Source organism: Channa argus, chromosome 21 (assembly GCF_033026475.1).
Source record: "Channa argus isolate prfri chromosome 21, Channa argus male v1.0, whole genome shotgun sequence".
NCBI classification, from domain to species: Eukaryota; Metazoa; Chordata; class Actinopteri; order Anabantiformes; family Channidae; genus Channa; species Channa argus.
Genome location: NC_090217.1, coordinates 12,745,483 through 12,762,592, shown reverse-complemented (window position 1 = coordinate 12,762,592; position 17,110 = coordinate 12,745,483). Strand labels below are relative to the sequence as shown.

The 17,110-nt window shown below is 38.2% G+C and overlaps 4 protein-coding genes across 5 annotated transcripts; 2 read left to right on the top strand and 2 right to left on the bottom strand.

Moving 5' to 3' along the window:
- Positions 1-452: 452 nt before the first annotated feature.
- On the bottom strand, positions 453-4,716 carry trmu (tRNA 5-methylaminomethyl-2-thiouridylate methyltransferase). 2 transcript variants are annotated; one of them, XM_067489921.1, is made up of 11 exons: positions 4,524-4,716; positions 4,219-4,384; positions 4,022-4,128; positions 3,781-3,903; positions 3,453-3,625; positions 3,290-3,343; positions 3,053-3,119; positions 2,835-2,935; positions 2,594-2,738; positions 1,672-1,754; positions 453-1,516 (listed from the first exon to the last, which is right to left on the bottom strand). In XM_067489921.1, exons 1-11 carry the CDS (start codon positions 4,603-4,605, stop codon positions 1,367-1,369), a joined length of 1,251 nt encoding a protein of 416 aa, XP_067346022.1. In that variant the 5' UTR covers positions 4,606-4,716; the 3' UTR covers positions 453-1,366. The 2 variants fall into 2 exon arrangements, with proteins under 2 accessions (XP_067346022.1, XP_067346023.1); XM_067489922.1 differs by lacking the exon at positions 1,672-1,754.
- A 39-nt stretch (positions 4,717-4,755) lies between these two features.
- Positions 4,756-7,264, top strand: srr (serine racemase). Its single transcript, XM_067489918.1, has 7 exons — positions 4,756-4,853; positions 5,148-5,325; positions 5,419-5,600; positions 5,751-5,881; positions 6,159-6,307; positions 6,404-6,493; positions 6,892-7,264. Exons 1-7 carry the CDS (start codon positions 4,782-4,784, stop codon positions 7,131-7,133), a joined length of 1,044 nt encoding a protein of 347 aa, XP_067346019.1. The 5' UTR covers positions 4,756-4,781; the 3' UTR covers positions 7,134-7,264.
- Positions 7,265-7,322: 58 nt separating this feature from the next.
- On the bottom strand, positions 7,323-10,210 carry tprkb (Tp53rk binding protein). Its single transcript, XM_067489920.1, has 4 exons — positions 9,956-10,210; positions 9,706-9,828; positions 8,307-8,483; positions 7,323-7,867 (listed from the first exon to the last, which is right to left on the bottom strand). The coding sequence occupies exons 1-4, from the start codon at positions 10,094-10,096 to the stop codon at positions 7,781-7,783; spliced, it is 528 nt and encodes a 175-aa protein (XP_067346021.1). The 5' UTR covers positions 10,097-10,210; the 3' UTR covers positions 7,323-7,780.
- A 175-nt stretch (positions 10,211-10,385) lies between these two features.
- alg10 (ALG10 alpha-1,2-mannosyltransferase) lies at positions 10,386-14,292 on the top strand. The gene is made up of 3 exons (XM_067489917.1): positions 10,386-10,743; positions 11,137-11,334; positions 11,407-14,292. Exons 1-3 carry the CDS (start codon positions 10,579-10,581, stop codon positions 12,466-12,468), a joined length of 1,425 nt encoding a protein of 474 aa, XP_067346018.1. The 5' UTR covers positions 10,386-10,578; the 3' UTR covers positions 12,469-14,292.
- Positions 14,293-17,110: the final 2,818 nt, after the last annotated feature.

Below are 17,110 nucleotides of genomic sequence, written 5' to 3'. Positions count from 1 at the left end.
ATGTTGCAGTTTTATAAACCAAATTATCCGTGATAGGTTTAGGACATTTTATCGCTCAGCAAAGTTTCTTCTAAGTTAGTAAAAGAAAAAGTATGTTGAAAAGTTAAACTTATGACATTATTTTTTCATGCACCTAATTCTTACCGAACATATAAATCATCAAACCTTTATTTTTGTTACTGTCAGGTGTTAAAGGGTTTGTGATCAGATTTTTTTTCCATCTCACAAAAATAAGCTTTTCAAAAATGACCAAAATTTATTCTAGTAAGTTTCACTAAAATCAAACGAGTATAGTTAGACGGTGACTCATATTTGTATAAAAAGCTTATTGATTTTTGAGAAACGTGAGGCTCATTTTATATAACACTGCCCCCTTATGGACAATTACTTGTATTGCACACAGTATTTTCTCTGGGTGGAATGTTTGAGGAAACAGGTCAGTGAAAAATAAGTCGGCACATTACTATTTTCTTTATTCATTTTCGAAGATTTTTCAATATTTACAATTTGTACTTTAGGAAGTGGTACATGTAGCAAGTGCTACAACTTTAACACAGCGGGATGTTAAGTGTTTTAACATATAAAAAACAGAATTTTTATCTTTGTTTGTAGTTAGCTCAGAAAGTAGTGAACATACATGACAGACAATCAGAAAAAGGTAAAGGAATAGAATGAATTCATTAGAAAAGTCAAGCCGCCTTTAAGATGCACAGGAAGTAAAACAGAGCAACATAAAGGTCACCTTCACAGATGACTGGGGGGGGGGGGTCAGACTACACTGTGTCCTGAAAAAAAGACTTTCTTCCAGAAACAGCCCATAACACTGAGAACTTTTAAGAAAATTGACATTTTAAAACCTCAGTAGTACAAAAACATCCTTCACTTAAACTCATGCGCATGATTATCCAGCAGCTCTGCCGTAAATGCAGTTATTTCACTGCACAGGTCTTTGTGATGCACAGAAAACGGTAAAAGCAAATTGACTAATGTCGTGAGTGTTCAGTGGAGTAAAAACAACCAACATCCTTTCTCTGAAACATTTGTGAGGTGCTGGTTTTGTAATGTCTGATGTCAAAGAGTGGAAATGATTTATTTCCAAAGTAAGGTCAGTCTTACTTGGTAAACCATCTTATTTCGTTATAGTTTCCATTTCAAAACACACTTGTATTTTAGCAGCAAAAGGATGATCTCATAGTATCAATATGATGACGCAGAACAGAAATCAGCCATTTCCTCTCGTGGAGATGTAAAAGTTCAGCATTTAAAAAACGCAGGCACTAGGTCACAAACGTCTGTCTAAGAGACAGTTCCTCTTGAGAAACAGTGTGCTCTACCTAAAGTAACCTGACCAAGCAGTGAGGTCATCTCAGCTGGCTGCTTCAGGGGTCTGCGGTTCGTTGTGCCGGGCTGCTCCTATCAACCCTTCTCTCCCCTGCTGGAGTGTGTATTCACTAGGCCCCAGCTGGATGATCTTCCCACTGCCCAGACACTCGTCCCCTTTGTACAACACAGCAAACTGGGGAAAGGATGGAAAGAAAAGCTAAGAAACACAAATTAAAACGGTAACAGTGAAAATATAACATTAATTTACACAGAGGAATCTGCACTACATCTAGTCTAAAAGCATAGTACTGAGCAACTATACTGTTACTCAGGTATGTGAGCTGTTACCTGTCCAGGTGTCAGAGCTCTGACTGGTTGGGAAAGTGAAATCCACACAGAGCCGTCCATGTTAAGAGTTACTGTGCAGGGAGCTGCAAAGCAAAAAAATCAAGTTGTACTTTCAGTTTAGTGTTGCCTAACTTTCACAGCATCAGTCTACACAAAAGTGCTTAGATCCTTCACTTAGAGCTGAAGTATTTACATTTCTTTTAATATTTTTTTGTAAAAGAATATGCGCCAAAACACATTATTGTAGCGAAGGGCTGTCAACGGCTTCTGTGACCCAGATTCATTGGTCAACACTGACAGCAGTGATGAGATATTTGTTTTTTTTACCGATTTAGAGTGAGGATCATCCTCCTGACCAGTCAGAGAATTTATTTATTATTTCTCCTTGATTATTAAGTTTTGTTGCGTCTTATTTATTGTAGTTTGATAATGACTCAGAAGAAGAGCTCAGTAGAGGATAGTAGATAGATGTAGAATCTCATGCTACTGCTAACTCAATTCTTAAAAGCTGCATATTGAACTGCAGTTTTACAAGTACAAATACAAGTAAAAGTAATGCACTGAAGTAAAACTGTTTTGAAAATGTACTTAAAGTAATAAAATTGGCCATATGATGATAATATATTAAAGTGGATTTTATATTTCTGTTTTTCTCATAAATTAATTAAACAGAAATGCACTTCACAATTAAATAGGTAAAATAGAAGATAGAACCATGAAATGTGTGGGAGTTTCACATTAAAAATCACTTATACAATTATCAAAATAGGTTGCATTCATTTTCTGTCCATTAACTACTTCTTTAACAAAGTCATGTGTTGTGTTCAGTTCATTTTATTATAACTGTACTAACAGAGTATCATATCTTATAAGCTATACATTACTTTTAATTGTTTGCAGGCCCTAATGAGATGAGACTTACTGAGTGGCATCTGGTGGATGAAGCGGAAATGACACTCCATCATCTGGGTTCTGACTAGTTCAGGAGGAGGGTCAACTGCAATCCAGTGGAAACGATCAGTCCGTAGCGTGTCACGAAAAAGAGCTGGGTGATTTGTGGTCGGAGCCTGAGTCACAAAAGTTTAAAGAAGCAGCATTTTTTGGTCAAGGTTCAAACTAGGAGTTGTTTCAATCTCAAAGAAAGCTGAGACAGATTTCCTCACCACAAACACATCTCCAGTAGAGATGTCTTTGTCCACTACAAACCAAGCATCTCTCTGTCCTCCTATCCTTGCCCTCTGGCCTAGCGTCAGCGTGAACCAGCCTTTTTGAATATAAACACAAAGCAATCATTTGGTTTAAGATAAAACATATTAAGGGCCATTAATTCAGACACACTATTCTAGCTCTTAATTTGAGAATCTCTGAACTACATTCATACCTTTGTGCTTTCCCATTAAAGTCCCATCCTCAATGGAGACAAAGTTCCCTGGTTTCGGTTCTAGATACTGAAAAAAAAACAAAAAAAAACAAAAAAAACAGTATTGCGTTATTTACATCTTTTAATATATTATGGCTTTTTAGCTAGAAACGAATGCCAGACGCACCATTTCTAACCCAGAGAAGATAACATTTTAAAATTAATACGCAGAACTATATTCAACGTTTCAGTTCTCACCTCCAAAATAAACTTTTCAAAGTTTCTTTCTCCAATAAAGCAAATGCCCATACTCTGTAAGAAAATGAGCACACCGAGATTTACTCAGAGTTTGTGATTTTTAAAAACAAACCCTATTTACATATGTCTGATGTATTTTTAACACGATTTGTACTGTATGTACCTCTTTCTTCTTTAGCACATGGTAAAATCCAGCTTCAGCAGCAATCTTTTTCACAAATGCTTTGGTGAGTCCAGCGAGTGGAAACATGGTTTGTCGCAAGGCGTCCTGTGAGATCTGACTCAGGAAGAAGGTTTGGTCTTTGAGGAGATCTGCTCCCTTGTACAAGTGCACCGCTGGCACAAAGAAGAAGAAGAAAAAAAAATTCCATTACATGGGTTTAATCTGAAAGCCAGCAATGTCTTACAATGTTAAGGCATCGTAAGGAACTACTCCAACAACTGATAAGTAAAAGAGGTGAACCACTCAAAGAAAAACAACCAACACTTACGATTTCTCATCTCAAATCGGTTTCTGAAGAGTGTAGTAGGTGGAGATGTGTGTGTGTGCTCAAACACATCTTCATCTTCTTGTGATGTTCTGGCATAGTGGCCTGTTGCAAAGGCATCGGCACCTAAACAGCATCACACGTATTATAAGACCTTTTTAACAAGAATTCTGTATTTCATAAATTATCGTCAAATTACATAAACTAAGTTTATGTCAGTGTATAATCACATTGTGATACATACCCAGAACATTGATGGCATATTTGTAGAAATGGTTGAATTTGATGTGTTTGTTGCATAGGATATCTGGATTTGGTGTCCTTCCCTTCTCATATTCCTTCAAGAGATAACTGGAAATGCACAGAGCACAGACCTGATAGAATTTGAAAAGATTTAACAACCCAAAATGCTGTGATTTTTTTCAGGTCAGAATCAAATACCTGAATACTTCGTGCCAGTACTCTTTCACGTAGGACACTTGATGAAAGGGGATGTCCAGGCTCTGACACACTCTGTAGGCGTCTTCACAGTCTCTCTCTGTAGTACACACTCCTCTCTCATCCAGAGAGTCCCAGTTCTTCATAAAAACCCCTGTCACACTGTAGCCTTCACATGAAAGAGAGGATATTAAATAACAGGAAAAAATATTTGTGTTTCTGAGTATTGCTATTATTCCATTTGAGCCATATCAGCTGCTTGACCCTACATCCTTAACAACATTTCAGGACATATCAATTTGTCTCACCCCTTCTCTTGAGTAACAACGCCGCGACAGAGCTGTCAACACCTCCGGACATTGCGCACACGACGTGCCTTAAAAATCCCATATTTTAAAATGATATATCTTCTAATTATTACTATTTGGTTCATGTAACTAAGAGAAATTTGCCAAGATCTGTCTAATGCCACTCTCTGGAGCCGCCATGCTTACAGTTCGTTTAATAATAACGTCCGTCTGGAAACACACCTTAAACCGGAACTACTTCGCTGAGGGGGTCTGAAAATGTCGGAACACTGTAAACGTCACGGAGCTGCCTGTGCTTACAGTAAAAGTAAAATCCAAACAAATGACAAGGTCAGTGGGAAATAAGCGAATACAATTAAAATATATTTTTTGTTCTTTAATGAGTCTTTTATAAGAAGTAGATTTTTTAAATTGATTTGCTGGACTGCTTGTGAATAAGTTACTTGGACTGCACAAGTCCATTTTCAGGCCTGATCTTTAAGTCCTGTACAATATAATAATTTATTGAAATATACTGCAGTGAATGAAACATTATATACACCATTAAGTTGCACAATGTTATCAGCATATTTACTACACAATCAAAATGAAATTCTGACATTAAAGTGTGTGCTTGTGCCACAGATGGGTGAGGTTTCTGCAGATGCTGTCACCCTGGATATGCTGAAAGAAGCTATGCAGACAGTGAGGAGCAGCCCTCTGGGTGTCATCAACACTCCCATGATTCCCTGGTGCCAGACCACCCTGCCTCTCAGCATCAACTGCAAGATCCTTGTCAAATTGGAAAACATGCAGAGAACAGGTTAGAGGAAGCCAGTCTTACAATTCATGAGTCTCACACAACAGTGTCTCACAAGTTAACTGATTTCGAGACATGTCTGTGTTTACTTCACAGGTTCTTTTAAGATCAGAGGAGTAGCCAATCAGTTTGCAAGGCAACCTAAGAGTGGTCATTTTGTTACCATGTCTGCAGGGAACTATGGGAAGTCTTTTGCATATGCTATAAAACATTATGGGTCAAAGGGCAAAGTGGTGATGCCGGAAACTGCCCCTTTGTCCAAAGCCACTCTTATACAGGTCAGAGATCATCTCAATTCTCATTCACTAAAATCAACGTCTTCTCACTTCAGCAGGATTTTAAAATGTCACTTTTAAGTAAGATGTTCTTGCAGATTCCTTTTGATGTATTCGTATTAAGTCATGAAAGTGAGTTCTTGTCGTCTTTAGAGTTTTGGGGTGGAGGTGGAGCGAGTTCCACCCTACAGTCTGATAAATGTGGTGAACCGCTGCATTCAGGAAGACAAGATGACGTTCCTGCACTCCTTTGATGACTTGGATTTAATAGCAGGACATGCAAGGTACATTCAGATACATTGTGGATGCTCTTAGGTAAAAGATAGATCAGAATCATTCAGAGATGAAGACATGATGTAATGATTGTTTTTAAATATATTTTCTGGCAAATTGCTCTGAAATGAAAGTAATTATATTTGAATATTTTACTGTTTTGATCGACTGTGCTATTTATTGTTCCACAGTAAATTTGACAGCAAGTTTCTAAAAGTTAATCTAACTGCTTTTCAACCAGTAATTATAGCTGACACTTAAAACCTCAGTTTGTTTCTTTTTGTTCAGCCTTGGTTTGGAGGTGCTGGAGGTGAATTCTGAGCCTGATGTGGTGGTGGTGTGTTGTGGTGGAGGGGGGCTGCTGGCCGGTGTAGCCGCTGCCATCAAATTGTCAGGCTGTGATAAGACCAGGATCTACGGAGTGGAACCGGAGGGAGGTAAAAATTCAACAATAGCTGTTTAAGTCTGCAAAACCAGCCCAGTCACAGACTTTGACTTTGCTGTTTGACTTTGTAATTGTGTTTCAAACCCAGCCTGCACCATGTACAAAAGCTTCATTGAGAAGAAACCAGTGGGCATGGACACATATAGTATCGCTTCAGGTCTAGCACCACCTTTTGCAGGTACTATGCCAAACATATTGTGGTAATTTGATGACCAATATTTTTTATTGTTCATTTAGACACTTTTTTTTCTCCCCAGACTTGACCCACATTTAAAAGGAGAATAAGCCCCAAATTATCAGGTTTTTCATGATTTGCCTCCCTTTGTCAAGTCAGTCTGCCATAGTTTGCTATACTTTTATTTTAGATGTAATATTATTTTTGCTGTTTAAAAATTAAAGTCGCTTTCATGGCCATGTCTCTCTAAAACCCACACTTAGTGCAACGAACAGACAAGCTTAAGCAAGCGCATCTTCTTCCACGAATCAAGTTGACATAAGTGTTTTGTATTTTGGGATTAAGAAACACATTCTATTAACTGTTGTAATTTGTATCACCTTTGCTTTTTTGCATCACAGGCAGGCTGCCTTATGAGTTGTGCAAGCGTTATGTGGAGGCAATAGTCCTGGTGAGTGATGAAGAGATCAAGACAGCAGTGTCCACACTCTACAAGTCAGGACTTGTGGTGGAGCCATCGGGTTCTGCTGCCTTCGCTGCCATTGTTAACAACAAGATACCTGACCTGGAGGGGAAGGCCATCGTGTGCATTCTCACCGGAGGAAACATAGGAAAAGATGAGCTCATTAACTTCCCCGACTGACAAATATCTCAGACACCATATGACTAATTCTGATAAACCTGGGGCAATGAGTAGCTAATGGGGAGGAATCAAGGACTAATTGTATGAGTTTATGTTGTGATGTATTTGTTGTAATAGAGGTGAAGGTGAATCATGACAAACTTTTTTTATTAACTATAATATGAATTTTCAAAAATAATCTCCTGGTAATCAAACTTGGTAATCTTTTAATAAACACCTTGATTTCATTTTAGGTATGCAAATGGAATTCCCTTTAGAGAAGATGAAAGTCCATGCTGCATTCAATTATGTTTAACATTATGGTTATCTTAAACTGACAGGGTTTGATTGACATGTAGTTTGAAGTAGATGTAAAAAAGATTTTTTTTCAAACCCACTAGAGACCATGCTGATATTTGGCCGTAAGCACTTTAGATCCATTATTAACAACTGCTGCACTAATGACACCAGCTTTGTCTCAGACTTCGCCTTCAGCTGTCTCTAAAAATGCCCAAAGTCAAGGAAATATACCACACTGAGCATCTGAAGCTTTCAATCCTTAAAATGTGTTGGGGAACAATGAGAAGAAAAAACCTTAGTAATATCTTATATGACAAAATACAAGATATGTTCTATTAAAATAGTTCTGGTTTTATATCTTGATGGAGCTACATGACATCTTTGGTGGCCATTCTGCAAACAACGGCGTCCAGCAGAGTCCCGCACTTTTCCTCCTGGGGTGTGACTTTGTACAGCTGAAACAGAGTCACAAAGGAGTATTGTTTAAATATTTTTATCTAGCATATCAATATTTACATTAACTGTATATATCCAATTTAATATATCTATAGGTAAAAGATAAAACAAAGATAATTTCCATCAACATAATATTTATTGCACATTCAATTCAGCTACTACTGTTTCTTCATCAGAAATTTTTTGTTAATTTATCAAGGTAAATGGAAACTTTTGCACGGATATAATTTTCATTATTTCACAATTAATTTCTTTTATATATACTCCTTGACCATATTTTTTACTACTGATGATGAAGGAACATTTGTACTAGCTAAATATGAATTGAATATTACATTATCTCTCGAGCATGGTTTAAATGAAGCAAATTACCAGACGTATACCAAGCCCACATTATACAGAACGAGTCACATAAAATTGAACTAGAGGTAAAGGAACCTTTTTGATCTTTGCAGGGTCTGACAGTGAGGAAATGTCTCCCACTGGAATTTGCAGTCCATCCACCTTGGCTACAATGTCTGAAATAAGCTGGGTCTCATCTTTGTTGTGAACCAGGACAACCATGACAGCATCATCACCATCTGAGGTCCCAAACCTTTTAAAGGCCTCTGAGATCTGTATTAGGAGAAGCATTTAAAATATCAGTTTTAATCATTGTGATTTGGAGTGTTTACATGTGCATGGGCTGATCCTGAGCCAGAATGTCTGACATTTTATGACATCAAAGGCAACTACAAAATGAACACAAAATTACTACAATCTCTTGCAAAACAACCACACAGAAAATATGTGTAGAGACACATCAAGAAACATAGAAAACTTAAAGACATAAATACAAATAGACATAATGACCATACAGACTACATATAGACACAAAATACAAAGATACAAGCAAACACAAATAAAAATAGAAACAAAATATTCAAAGAAAAGAAAAGCGAGTGGAGACAGAAAAAAAGGTGAAGGGAATTAAACTTGTAAGGTTGACTACGAATCCATGCTAAACATTTACAAAGAGAGAAGTTTGTAAAGCGAAGCAAAACAATCAGAGGCACTTTATGAGTCAACCAGGGTTTCCTCTGTCTTTTGTTTATGCTGTGTATTGCAATGTTAATTAGACTAAGAGGTATATGAAAGCTGTACTGATGATGTCATAATGGACATCATGTGGCTTTATAGTTTGCCTTTGTAGTTTACCTTTTAAATTTACGGAAACAATGCAAAGCAATGACAAGAGAGTTCAGTTCAGCTCAGCTCAGCTATTGAAAGGTATAGACATGGACTACAAGGGACACGGTAATTGGAGCAAAGGAACTGACTACAAGGTAGTGGGGACCACAAAAAGGTAGAAGAGAAGGGTTCAGAGTGTAGCTGTGGAGGCACACGGTGTCTTACAGACTTCTGTGGATTCAGACGTACTTTGAGAAACGAGTTCTGTGGGTTTAGCCATACGTTGAGAAACTTGTTTGATAAAGCTGTTTGTGAGATTACTGTTTGTAAAGTACTATTTACAATTAGTCCGTTATCGGCTAAGTTAAGAAACAAATACAATAAATGTTCAATGTTCATCCTACAACGATCTGCGGAGTGAAGTACTCGTGTTTGACCATCAGATACGAGTAAGATCACCTCTACAGGCACAATGTAAACAGACTATGAAACTAAGTTTTGGGTCAGTTTCAGTCAGTGTTATCTCATCATGGTCCTACCTAGAGACAGTTACAAAGTCTAACTACAACAAACAAAGAATCTTACATTTTTGAATAACAATAACAATAACAAATTATTTGTGGTGACTGTGTATGCATCATCACAAATGGCTAGTTATCTTACTTACATTATTAGTGGGTGACAAGTTGAAGATTATTTCAGAGTACATACTTCTTGTCTTCATTTTTCCTGTTTTCTGTAAATGTAGAGCCTTATTTGCGGCTACCAACACTTGAAAATGATTCACTAGCTGTAGAAGAAAAATGGACAAAATAATAGAATTAAAGAAACGCAAATGACAAGTAATGAGCATATACATAAATGACATACATTCACAAATCCTTGCTGATCCTAATTACGAAATATCTTAATGTTACCATTGTAGGGTTGATCAGGGCACAATGTAGTTTACCCTCCACGGCACTTTGTCTCAAGTCTACGGCGTTTTTTACTTCCTTAAAAAGCATTTGAGTCACTCTGTGGTCAGGAAAAAGCTCTAGCTCCTGTGTCAGATACATGCTGCAAAACGTTTAGTGAAATATGCGAAAATTACAAGTAAAGTTCAATTACAATGCTTCACATGAGGTCTGTACACAAGGGGAACAATAACACGGTAACCCCGCTTGAGCGGAAGTTTCCTCTTTGGTAAAAGGTTCCCAAAACAAAGACAAATTAATTTTAAGATTCATCCTATGTGTAATAATGGCAAATATAAATATAGGTATAGCATGTTTCTTTTTTTATTATATATAAGTGCAAAGCTAAATTATTTAGCACAACCTAGGAACGCGTGTTTCCGAGCGTGTTTCCGCAGCGGACAGACAGCTGTCGCAAACTGAACTTCCGTATCTCAATTCTGTACGGACTTGAACCACTTTCCCCTCGAAATTGTAGCTGTACATCAATTTTAATAGGCGAATCTAGTAGTTATGCGGTACGCACATCATTATAGCAGCTAGCTTTTGACTCCATTTTCCTTTACACCGATTTTTCATCAAACATGGAGAAATTTGAAGGCTACATCTTCACTGCTCTCTGCAGCACCAACTTTTTCATATCATGCCTGCTGTTCTCAAGAGTCACTCGAGAGCAGAGGGAGCCTTACATGGACGAGATTTTTCATGTTCCACAAGCTCAGAAGTACTGTCATGGGAAATTCAACGAGGTAAACTTGCTTGTCACAGTAGCGAACCTATTATAGTTTTAACGTTAACGGATTAAGGTTAACTAACAGCTGAACGTTTGTCATTTAAAATGATGTGGCAGCTTGTGAAGCTGGTCTTAAAGTCAGTTAATCCGGTGTAAACTCAAGTCAATGGTAAAATTGTTCCATTGACAAAAGGGAATTCGTTTTCAAGATAGCTTAAATGTTCATGACCAAACTTAGAGGGTCCTTTGGTGATTTAGTATTGTAGCAAAAGACAAATTAAACACATAATCTTAGTATAAAGTATAAAAATACAGGTAGCCTGACTTTTAGTTCCTGCTATTTGTAAAGCTCTAAAGAATGTTGGATACTACATTTCCAACGTTTAACATAGGGCTGATTGTCTTTCAGTGGGACCCGATGATCACCACTCTGCCAGGCCTTTACCTCATCTCTGTTGGGGTCATCAAGCCTGTGGTGTGGCTCGCTGACCTGACAGGCGAGGTGGTGTGTTCCACGGCCATGTTACGCTTCATCAATCTGCTCTTCAACTGCGGGAATCTCTACTTGCTCTATCTGCTCATCTGCAAACTGCACCACAGGGAGAAGGTAAGGCCATATGATGAAGACAACCTTCTGTGAACAATGTTGTTGTCTGATATCACATTCCTTCTTTTCCAGACACGGACAACCTCCCGCAGGGTCCTCTCAGCGCTGTCTTTGTCCACCTTCCCTGTGCTCTACTTCTTCAACTTCCTGTATTACACAGACGCCGGCTCCACATTCTTCATTCTCTTCACCTACCTCATGACGCTCTATGGCTGCCACAAGGCATCAGCGCTCCTTGGCGTCTGCTCTGTGCTCTTCCGTCAGACCAACATCATCTGGGTGGCATTCTGCGCAGGCACACTGGTGGCTGCCAAAATGGATGAGGCCTGGAGGGTGGAGCATACAAAGAAGCGGGATGAGAAGTCCCCTGCATCACAGGTCCCTCTGTCGTTCAGTGGAGCAAAGAAAATCATGCTTTTCACTCTGGAGTTCCTCACCTCACCCAGTCATGTCAAGGGGGTGCTGCTGCTGGCCTGGCCTTATGCGGCAGTAGCAGCGGGTTTCCTCATGTTTGTGATGGTAAATGACGGGATAGTGGTGGGTGACAGGACGAGCCACGAGGCCTGCCTCAACTTCCCCCAAATCTTTTACTTCTTCTCCTTCGCCCTCTTCTTCTCGCTTCCCATCTCACTTTGCTACTACCGCGTTCTTCGCTTCCTGCAGGCTCTGAAAAGACAGCCCTTGTTCTTCTTCTTCATCACTGGCATCACTTTGCTCTTAGTGTGGAAGTTTACCTTCACCCACAAGTACCTCCTGGCAGATAATCGCCATTTCCCCTTCTATGTGTGGAAAAGGCTTTTCCAGAGGCACGAGCTGGTGCGCTTCATCCTCGTCCCAGCGTATATCTTCGCCGGCTGGAATTTTTTGGACTCCCTAAAGTCACGCTCGCTCTTCTGGAGCTTGGCATTTTTGACATGCCTCTTGGCTGCCACAGTCCCTCAGAAACTGCTGGAGTTTAGGTACTTCATTGTTCCGTATCTGATGTATCGCCTACACATGCCTCTCCCGTCTCTTCCCAGACTCATTGTGGAGTTCCTCCTGTACACAGCAGTCAATGCTGCCACACTTTACATCTTCATCACTAAGACTTTCCACTGGCCAGACAGCACAGCCACACAGAGGTTCATGTGGTGAACAAAACAAGTGAGGGAAGCGCTGATATCAGAAGTCCCATGACTCAAAATGTTTCTCTAGTGTTACTTTACATTGAACTACATTTCACCCTATAGAAGTATAGACTTTGTTACACCTCAGTAACAGACTATAGCACAAATTAGATCATTTACAGGTTTTACAGTTTAAAAGCTACAGTATGCAAGTTTTAAACAATATTGTTTTCTAAGAAATATGCTCCATAGCTCATTTATACCCGTCAGACTCACAGAACAGCATGGACAGTAGCAGGGAGCTTTTCCTTTCTTCGGGTTTTCGAGTGAGGTTTGCCCTTCTAACCAATCAGAGACGATCAAACCCTCTGTGTCTCATGTTGGTGGAAAAGGGCAGCTACTAGTGTTATTTATATATATACACACAAGTTATATGTATTATAAATAAATAATCTAAAATACCTGAAGGCCTTTGCAACGGTGGCATACTGTAAGAAATAGTGGAGAAGCAGAAAGCAAAGCAGGGAGTAGCAGGGTTCAGAGGAGCAGACTGGATTGATTTGGTATCTCATTCTAGCTTAAGTTGCATATTGTAGCTTTAAATGGACAATCTGTATTATAAATTTTAACATGACACAGCTGTGAACACCAAAAAACATTTTATTTTTTGCCGGACAATCTACAGATTGTTGTCTGGTTTTCCTTTACAAAGGTTACAAGCCCCCATCACAAGGCCGTAAATTGACTGTGAATAAACTCACATTTTGGTCGTATGAAAAAGATGTGATGTGTGGGGAATGAAGCTTCAACCCTTCTAAAACTAAGCCCTCCCCAGCTGTGACTGTCACATTCTTGGACAGCTACATGCTTTGTGCTGATAAACCATCTGTTTCTCTTCGGTGACCTGTTGAGCCCATTAGCTTATAGTTGGTTTAGAGAAAAAAGAAACCAATACAGAGACAAGTTTGAATGCACTGTACTGCATCTGTTGGTATTCGATATTGTGATTTCTTCTTTTTTTTTTGACGGTACACAAACATTTTGGTTGGAATAGTGATCCTTTTTCTAAGGTGGAAAAATAAGTATGTAATTTGGACAATTTTTGTAAAGGCTTCCTTGAATTGGCAAGACTGCGTTTGGTTCTTTTACTTTTGTACTCTAAATGTAAATAATGTAATCAGTTCTTTTAAGTAATAACTTGGAGGAAAAAATGTTGCTATTTGTTGTAAATGTGTTTAAGGAAACCAAAAATCATACAGTCATGTTGTGAAACTTCAGAGTTTGTTGTAATGACTAAGACTTTTGTGTTTTGCCAGTGAAGAACACATTGGACCAACTAACAGTATGTTTCATATTTTTAATCTGATATTTACCAAGCCATAAGGATCAATCAATCTCGATTCAGAAATGTTAATTTAGATGTGTTTTGTCAATACATTTGACATTTTGTACTTTATGATAGAATATGTTTTTTTTCTCTTTTCATTTCTCTGTTTATGTGTTTGTGTGAGATTTCCGATTTAGATTTTTTGATTTTTTTTTTTCAGTATATATACATACAATTTATTAAATAGTTGATTTTAGTCCCATCAGGGCATGATTACACCCTTGTTTTAAGGCTTTCTTATTTGAGCTCAGGTGAGGAAGTTCAAATGGGACATTCTATAATTTATTGAGAGTAATTCATGATTTCAGATTTTATTGCATCTGACACTCAGTTTTGACTGACACTGTCAGTTTTTGCTAATTTGCCATAAACTTACAATTCATTCTTAGGTGTCCACCTATGCTGTTCCACATGTTAATACAATCTTGTGTGTATCTTTGAATAAAATGACTAATGTAATATTAAGTCTGAAATAGTCCAGCAGGTTTTTAGTCTCAATTAAATCTGTGTATCAGCCATGTTCAGACACTAGGTGGCGATCTAAGCCAATGTTAGGTAATTCCATAAGGAAGGAAGGTTTAATGTAACTTAATCTAACTTAAAAAACATCATGATCTAGATTTTACAAGAGCTTAATACTACAATGGGTTTAACTTAGATTTATATCTGAGTAAATGCAAATATAGAAACCTAATGTTTAAAGTGGAGCCAAACGAGCCAAGAGACTTTTATTTTCATACTGTTGACATGATCAGCTATTCTTTTTCATTAAACGTAACAAATGCCAGTGCTTTCAAATACAATTGCAGAAATCACACAAAGCGTGGATTCTTACTGCCGAATGTGATGAGCAGAATCTGACATTCTACAGTATTTAACAATTATAATAAAACCTATTGATTGCTTTGTTGCTCACAGTGGTCTCCGTTGTTTTGGAAGTGAAAGCTCAATTAGGGAAAAAAGTGGCACTGTGATTGCTCTCCATCTAACCTATATCATTACTACGTTCTAATTACATCAAGCAGCACGGGGCCGGCTCGCAGGAGAGACTTTAATAAAATCAAACTGGGACGATTATACAAATGTTGATTACACTATTCAACCTGGTGTTCAGCCAGTGTTTGGGGTAGAAATCGAGTGTTCTAGTATATAATTTTTTTTTTTTTTATTGTACTCTGAAATTTTCTGAGCTGAGCTCTTTTTTTCCACTTTCTCATTGATTTTTACTTTTGGGGATGATGAAAGCACACAGTGTTTTGGCATTTTGAAAATTACAGCCCATGAGGGTGGCACTGCCATCAGTCATAGATTTATTTTAAGGTCATGACGCAGTTGTAGTTTGACCTGGTATGATGCAGAATTTCTGATTAATCGCTGATTGCATTTGAGGTAAACTAGTAAAATGATGCATCCACCAAAACCTTCCAAAATTACCCATAATTGGCCACAACGTACGGAGGATCCTTAAAGAACTTTCAGGTTTGGGCATTGGACATTGTTAAACTCCAGAATTCAAGTCAAACTCAATATAACTTTAAAATTATTTTTTTACTAGTTAAGTCCTGAAATGACATCACAGTTCACTACAATACCTGAAAAAATACCTGAAACCATATAAACAAAGATACAGTAGTGTTTCACTGGTAGTAACATTTATTTTAAACATACAACTATCTCAACTTTTCTGATGACGCAAACCCTCTGACGTAGGTAATTGGCAATTAGGGAAGTGTTTACACAGTAAACCAACCTGTGCTGTGGCCATTAGAAAAACCGTTTGTTGTGAATAATGTTACTGATCTGAAAGGACGTCACAAGTGACATTTGCATTTACATTTACGGGCTGTTTAATATGTTGCATGCTGAATATCTAATTAGCTAATTAGCCTGCAGACCTCTGTTAGTAGCCTTTTCCCTGGTGGATGTTTAATGAAAGGACATTAAGAGCCAAAATAAAATAGTGTGAAATTATGAACTTCATTGTCAGTGCTCAGTCCGTGCATTTACTTTACTTTGCAGCCACAGAGATGCAGAAACTACAAACTAGACCTTGTTGTTGAAAATCTGTGACATTAAATCTCATACTGGGGACATAAACACTTCTCCATCTTGTGTTTCATGCACAGGATTTGGGTTGCTGGTCTAGGCAATGAAAGCTATATACATTTTAGCAGGCTTATTTCTTGGCTCTGGGCAGTTGCCAGGCAACCGGCAAAGACTCTCAAGAAGTTAGTGGCAAAGAAATAGTCCAGCACATACCGTTCTGTAAAATGGCAAACATAGTTTTTCATACAAAATATAAAGGAAGTTATAACAATCCAATCAGTGAGTTTCCCCCTGTATCCAGTGTATCAAATGTCTTATCTAAATCTTTACCTGAAAGCTATTTAGATTGTACTTTGTATTTTACAAGTGCAAAGGGCAAAAGGGAAGCGTATAGAAGTGAATTACAGTTCACTCCCTAACTTGAAGATAAACACTTAAAGTGTCAGTACCAGACGTGCAGCAGTAATTACAGCTACGTTTGCTCAGAGTCAACCTGCATTTTGTTTTTGTTTTTTGTAATAACTGGCCGCACACTCACCCGATAATTGAAGAATTTAACAGTCCTCTATGAAAAGAGCATACGAGTGTAAAAACTAAAAGGTTAAATGTTGGCGGAGACACAGAGCATCACAAAAATATCATTAGGACCAGGCAACAACAATGTGTGCAAAGAGAAAATCATCACTCAAAACATCAAAGTGTGTGTAATTCAGTTCTGTAGAACTTCTTGATTTACATGCATTAGCTTTGCTGGCTGGAGAAGCAATGCACTGACTCGCACTGTCACTGACATTATTCCCTTATTCCCTCCACCCTGCCGCCTCTGCCAGGATCTGCAGTGTCCTGTGAGTTAAGAGTACATGATAAAATTATTTTATAAGAATTCATCATCATCTCAGGGCTTCTTACAGTATTATTTAAGCCTTAAATGATAATGACTGATGCACTGCAAATTTTTATTTTTTATTTTTTGTCCTCTCGGCTTATCCCTTAAGTTCAGGGTCGCCACAGTGGATCATTTGTCCGCATGTTGATTTATTCCCCGTCTAAAAAAATCATCCTTGCCCTCAAGGACCCCTGTTCTGCTTGTTTTCCAAATGCCCACTGCTGATTACCTCCATTATGTGTTTCCAGTCAATCAGGAGCTGGAAGAAACCATCTCAGATGAGGGTGAAGTTGGGGAAGACAAAGTGAACTGGTATCTGCAGCTTCTGATTATATGAACAAATATAATGAC

What these genes read in the sequence shown, in the direction of transcription:
- trmu (XM_067489921.1), bottom strand. Translation starts at nt 4,605, where the DNA reads ATGGGATTTTTAAGGCACGTCGTGTGCGCAATGTCCGGAGGTGTTGAC. An exon ending in CCGATTTGAGATGAGAAATC is followed by an intron (nt 3,626 to 3,780) that starts GTAAGTGTTGGT and finishes TCTTTGTGCCAG; the next exon opens with CGGTGCACTTGTACAAGGGA. An exon ending in CTACTGGAGATGTGTTTGTG is followed by an intron (nt 2,739 to 2,834) that starts GTGAGGAAATCT and finishes TTTGTGACTCAG; the next exon opens with GCTCCGACCACAAATCACCC.
- srr (XM_067489918.1), top strand. Translation starts at nt 4,782, where the DNA reads ATGTCGGAACACTGTAAACGTCACGGAGCTGCCTGTGCTTACAGTAAA. An exon ending in TTAATAGCAGGACATGCAAG is followed by an intron (nt 5,882 to 6,158) that starts GTACATTCAGAT and finishes CTTTTTGTTCAG; the next exon opens with CCTTGGTTTGGAGGTGCTGG. An exon ending in TCTAGCACCACCTTTTGCAG is followed by an intron (nt 6,494 to 6,891) that starts GTACTATGCCAA and finishes TTTGCATCACAG; the next exon opens with GCAGGCTGCCTTATGAGTTG.
- tprkb (XM_067489920.1), bottom strand. Translation starts at nt 10,096, where the DNA reads ATGTATCTGACACAGGAGCTAGAGCTTTTTCCTGACCACAGAGTGACT. An exon ending in CCCTGATCAACCCTACAATG is followed by an intron (nt 9,829 to 9,955) that starts GTAACATTAAGA and finishes TTTCTTCTACAG; the next exon opens with CTAGTGAATCATTTTCAAGT. An exon ending in ACCCTGCAAAGATCAAAAAG is followed by an intron (nt 7,868 to 8,306) that starts GTTCCTTTACCT and finishes ACTCTGTTTCAG; the next exon opens with CTGTACAAAGTCACACCCCA.
- alg10 (XM_067489917.1), top strand. Translation starts at nt 10,579, where the DNA reads ATGGAGAAATTTGAAGGCTACATCTTCACTGCTCTCTGCAGCACCAAC. An exon ending in GTCATGGGAAATTCAACGAG is followed by an intron (nt 10,744 to 11,136) that starts GTAAACTTGCTT and finishes ATTGTCTTTCAG; the next exon opens with TGGGACCCGATGATCACCAC. An exon ending in AACTGCACCACAGGGAGAAG is followed by an intron (nt 11,335 to 11,406) that starts GTAAGGCCATAT and finishes CTTCTTTTCCAG; the next exon opens with ACACGGACAACCTCCCGCAG.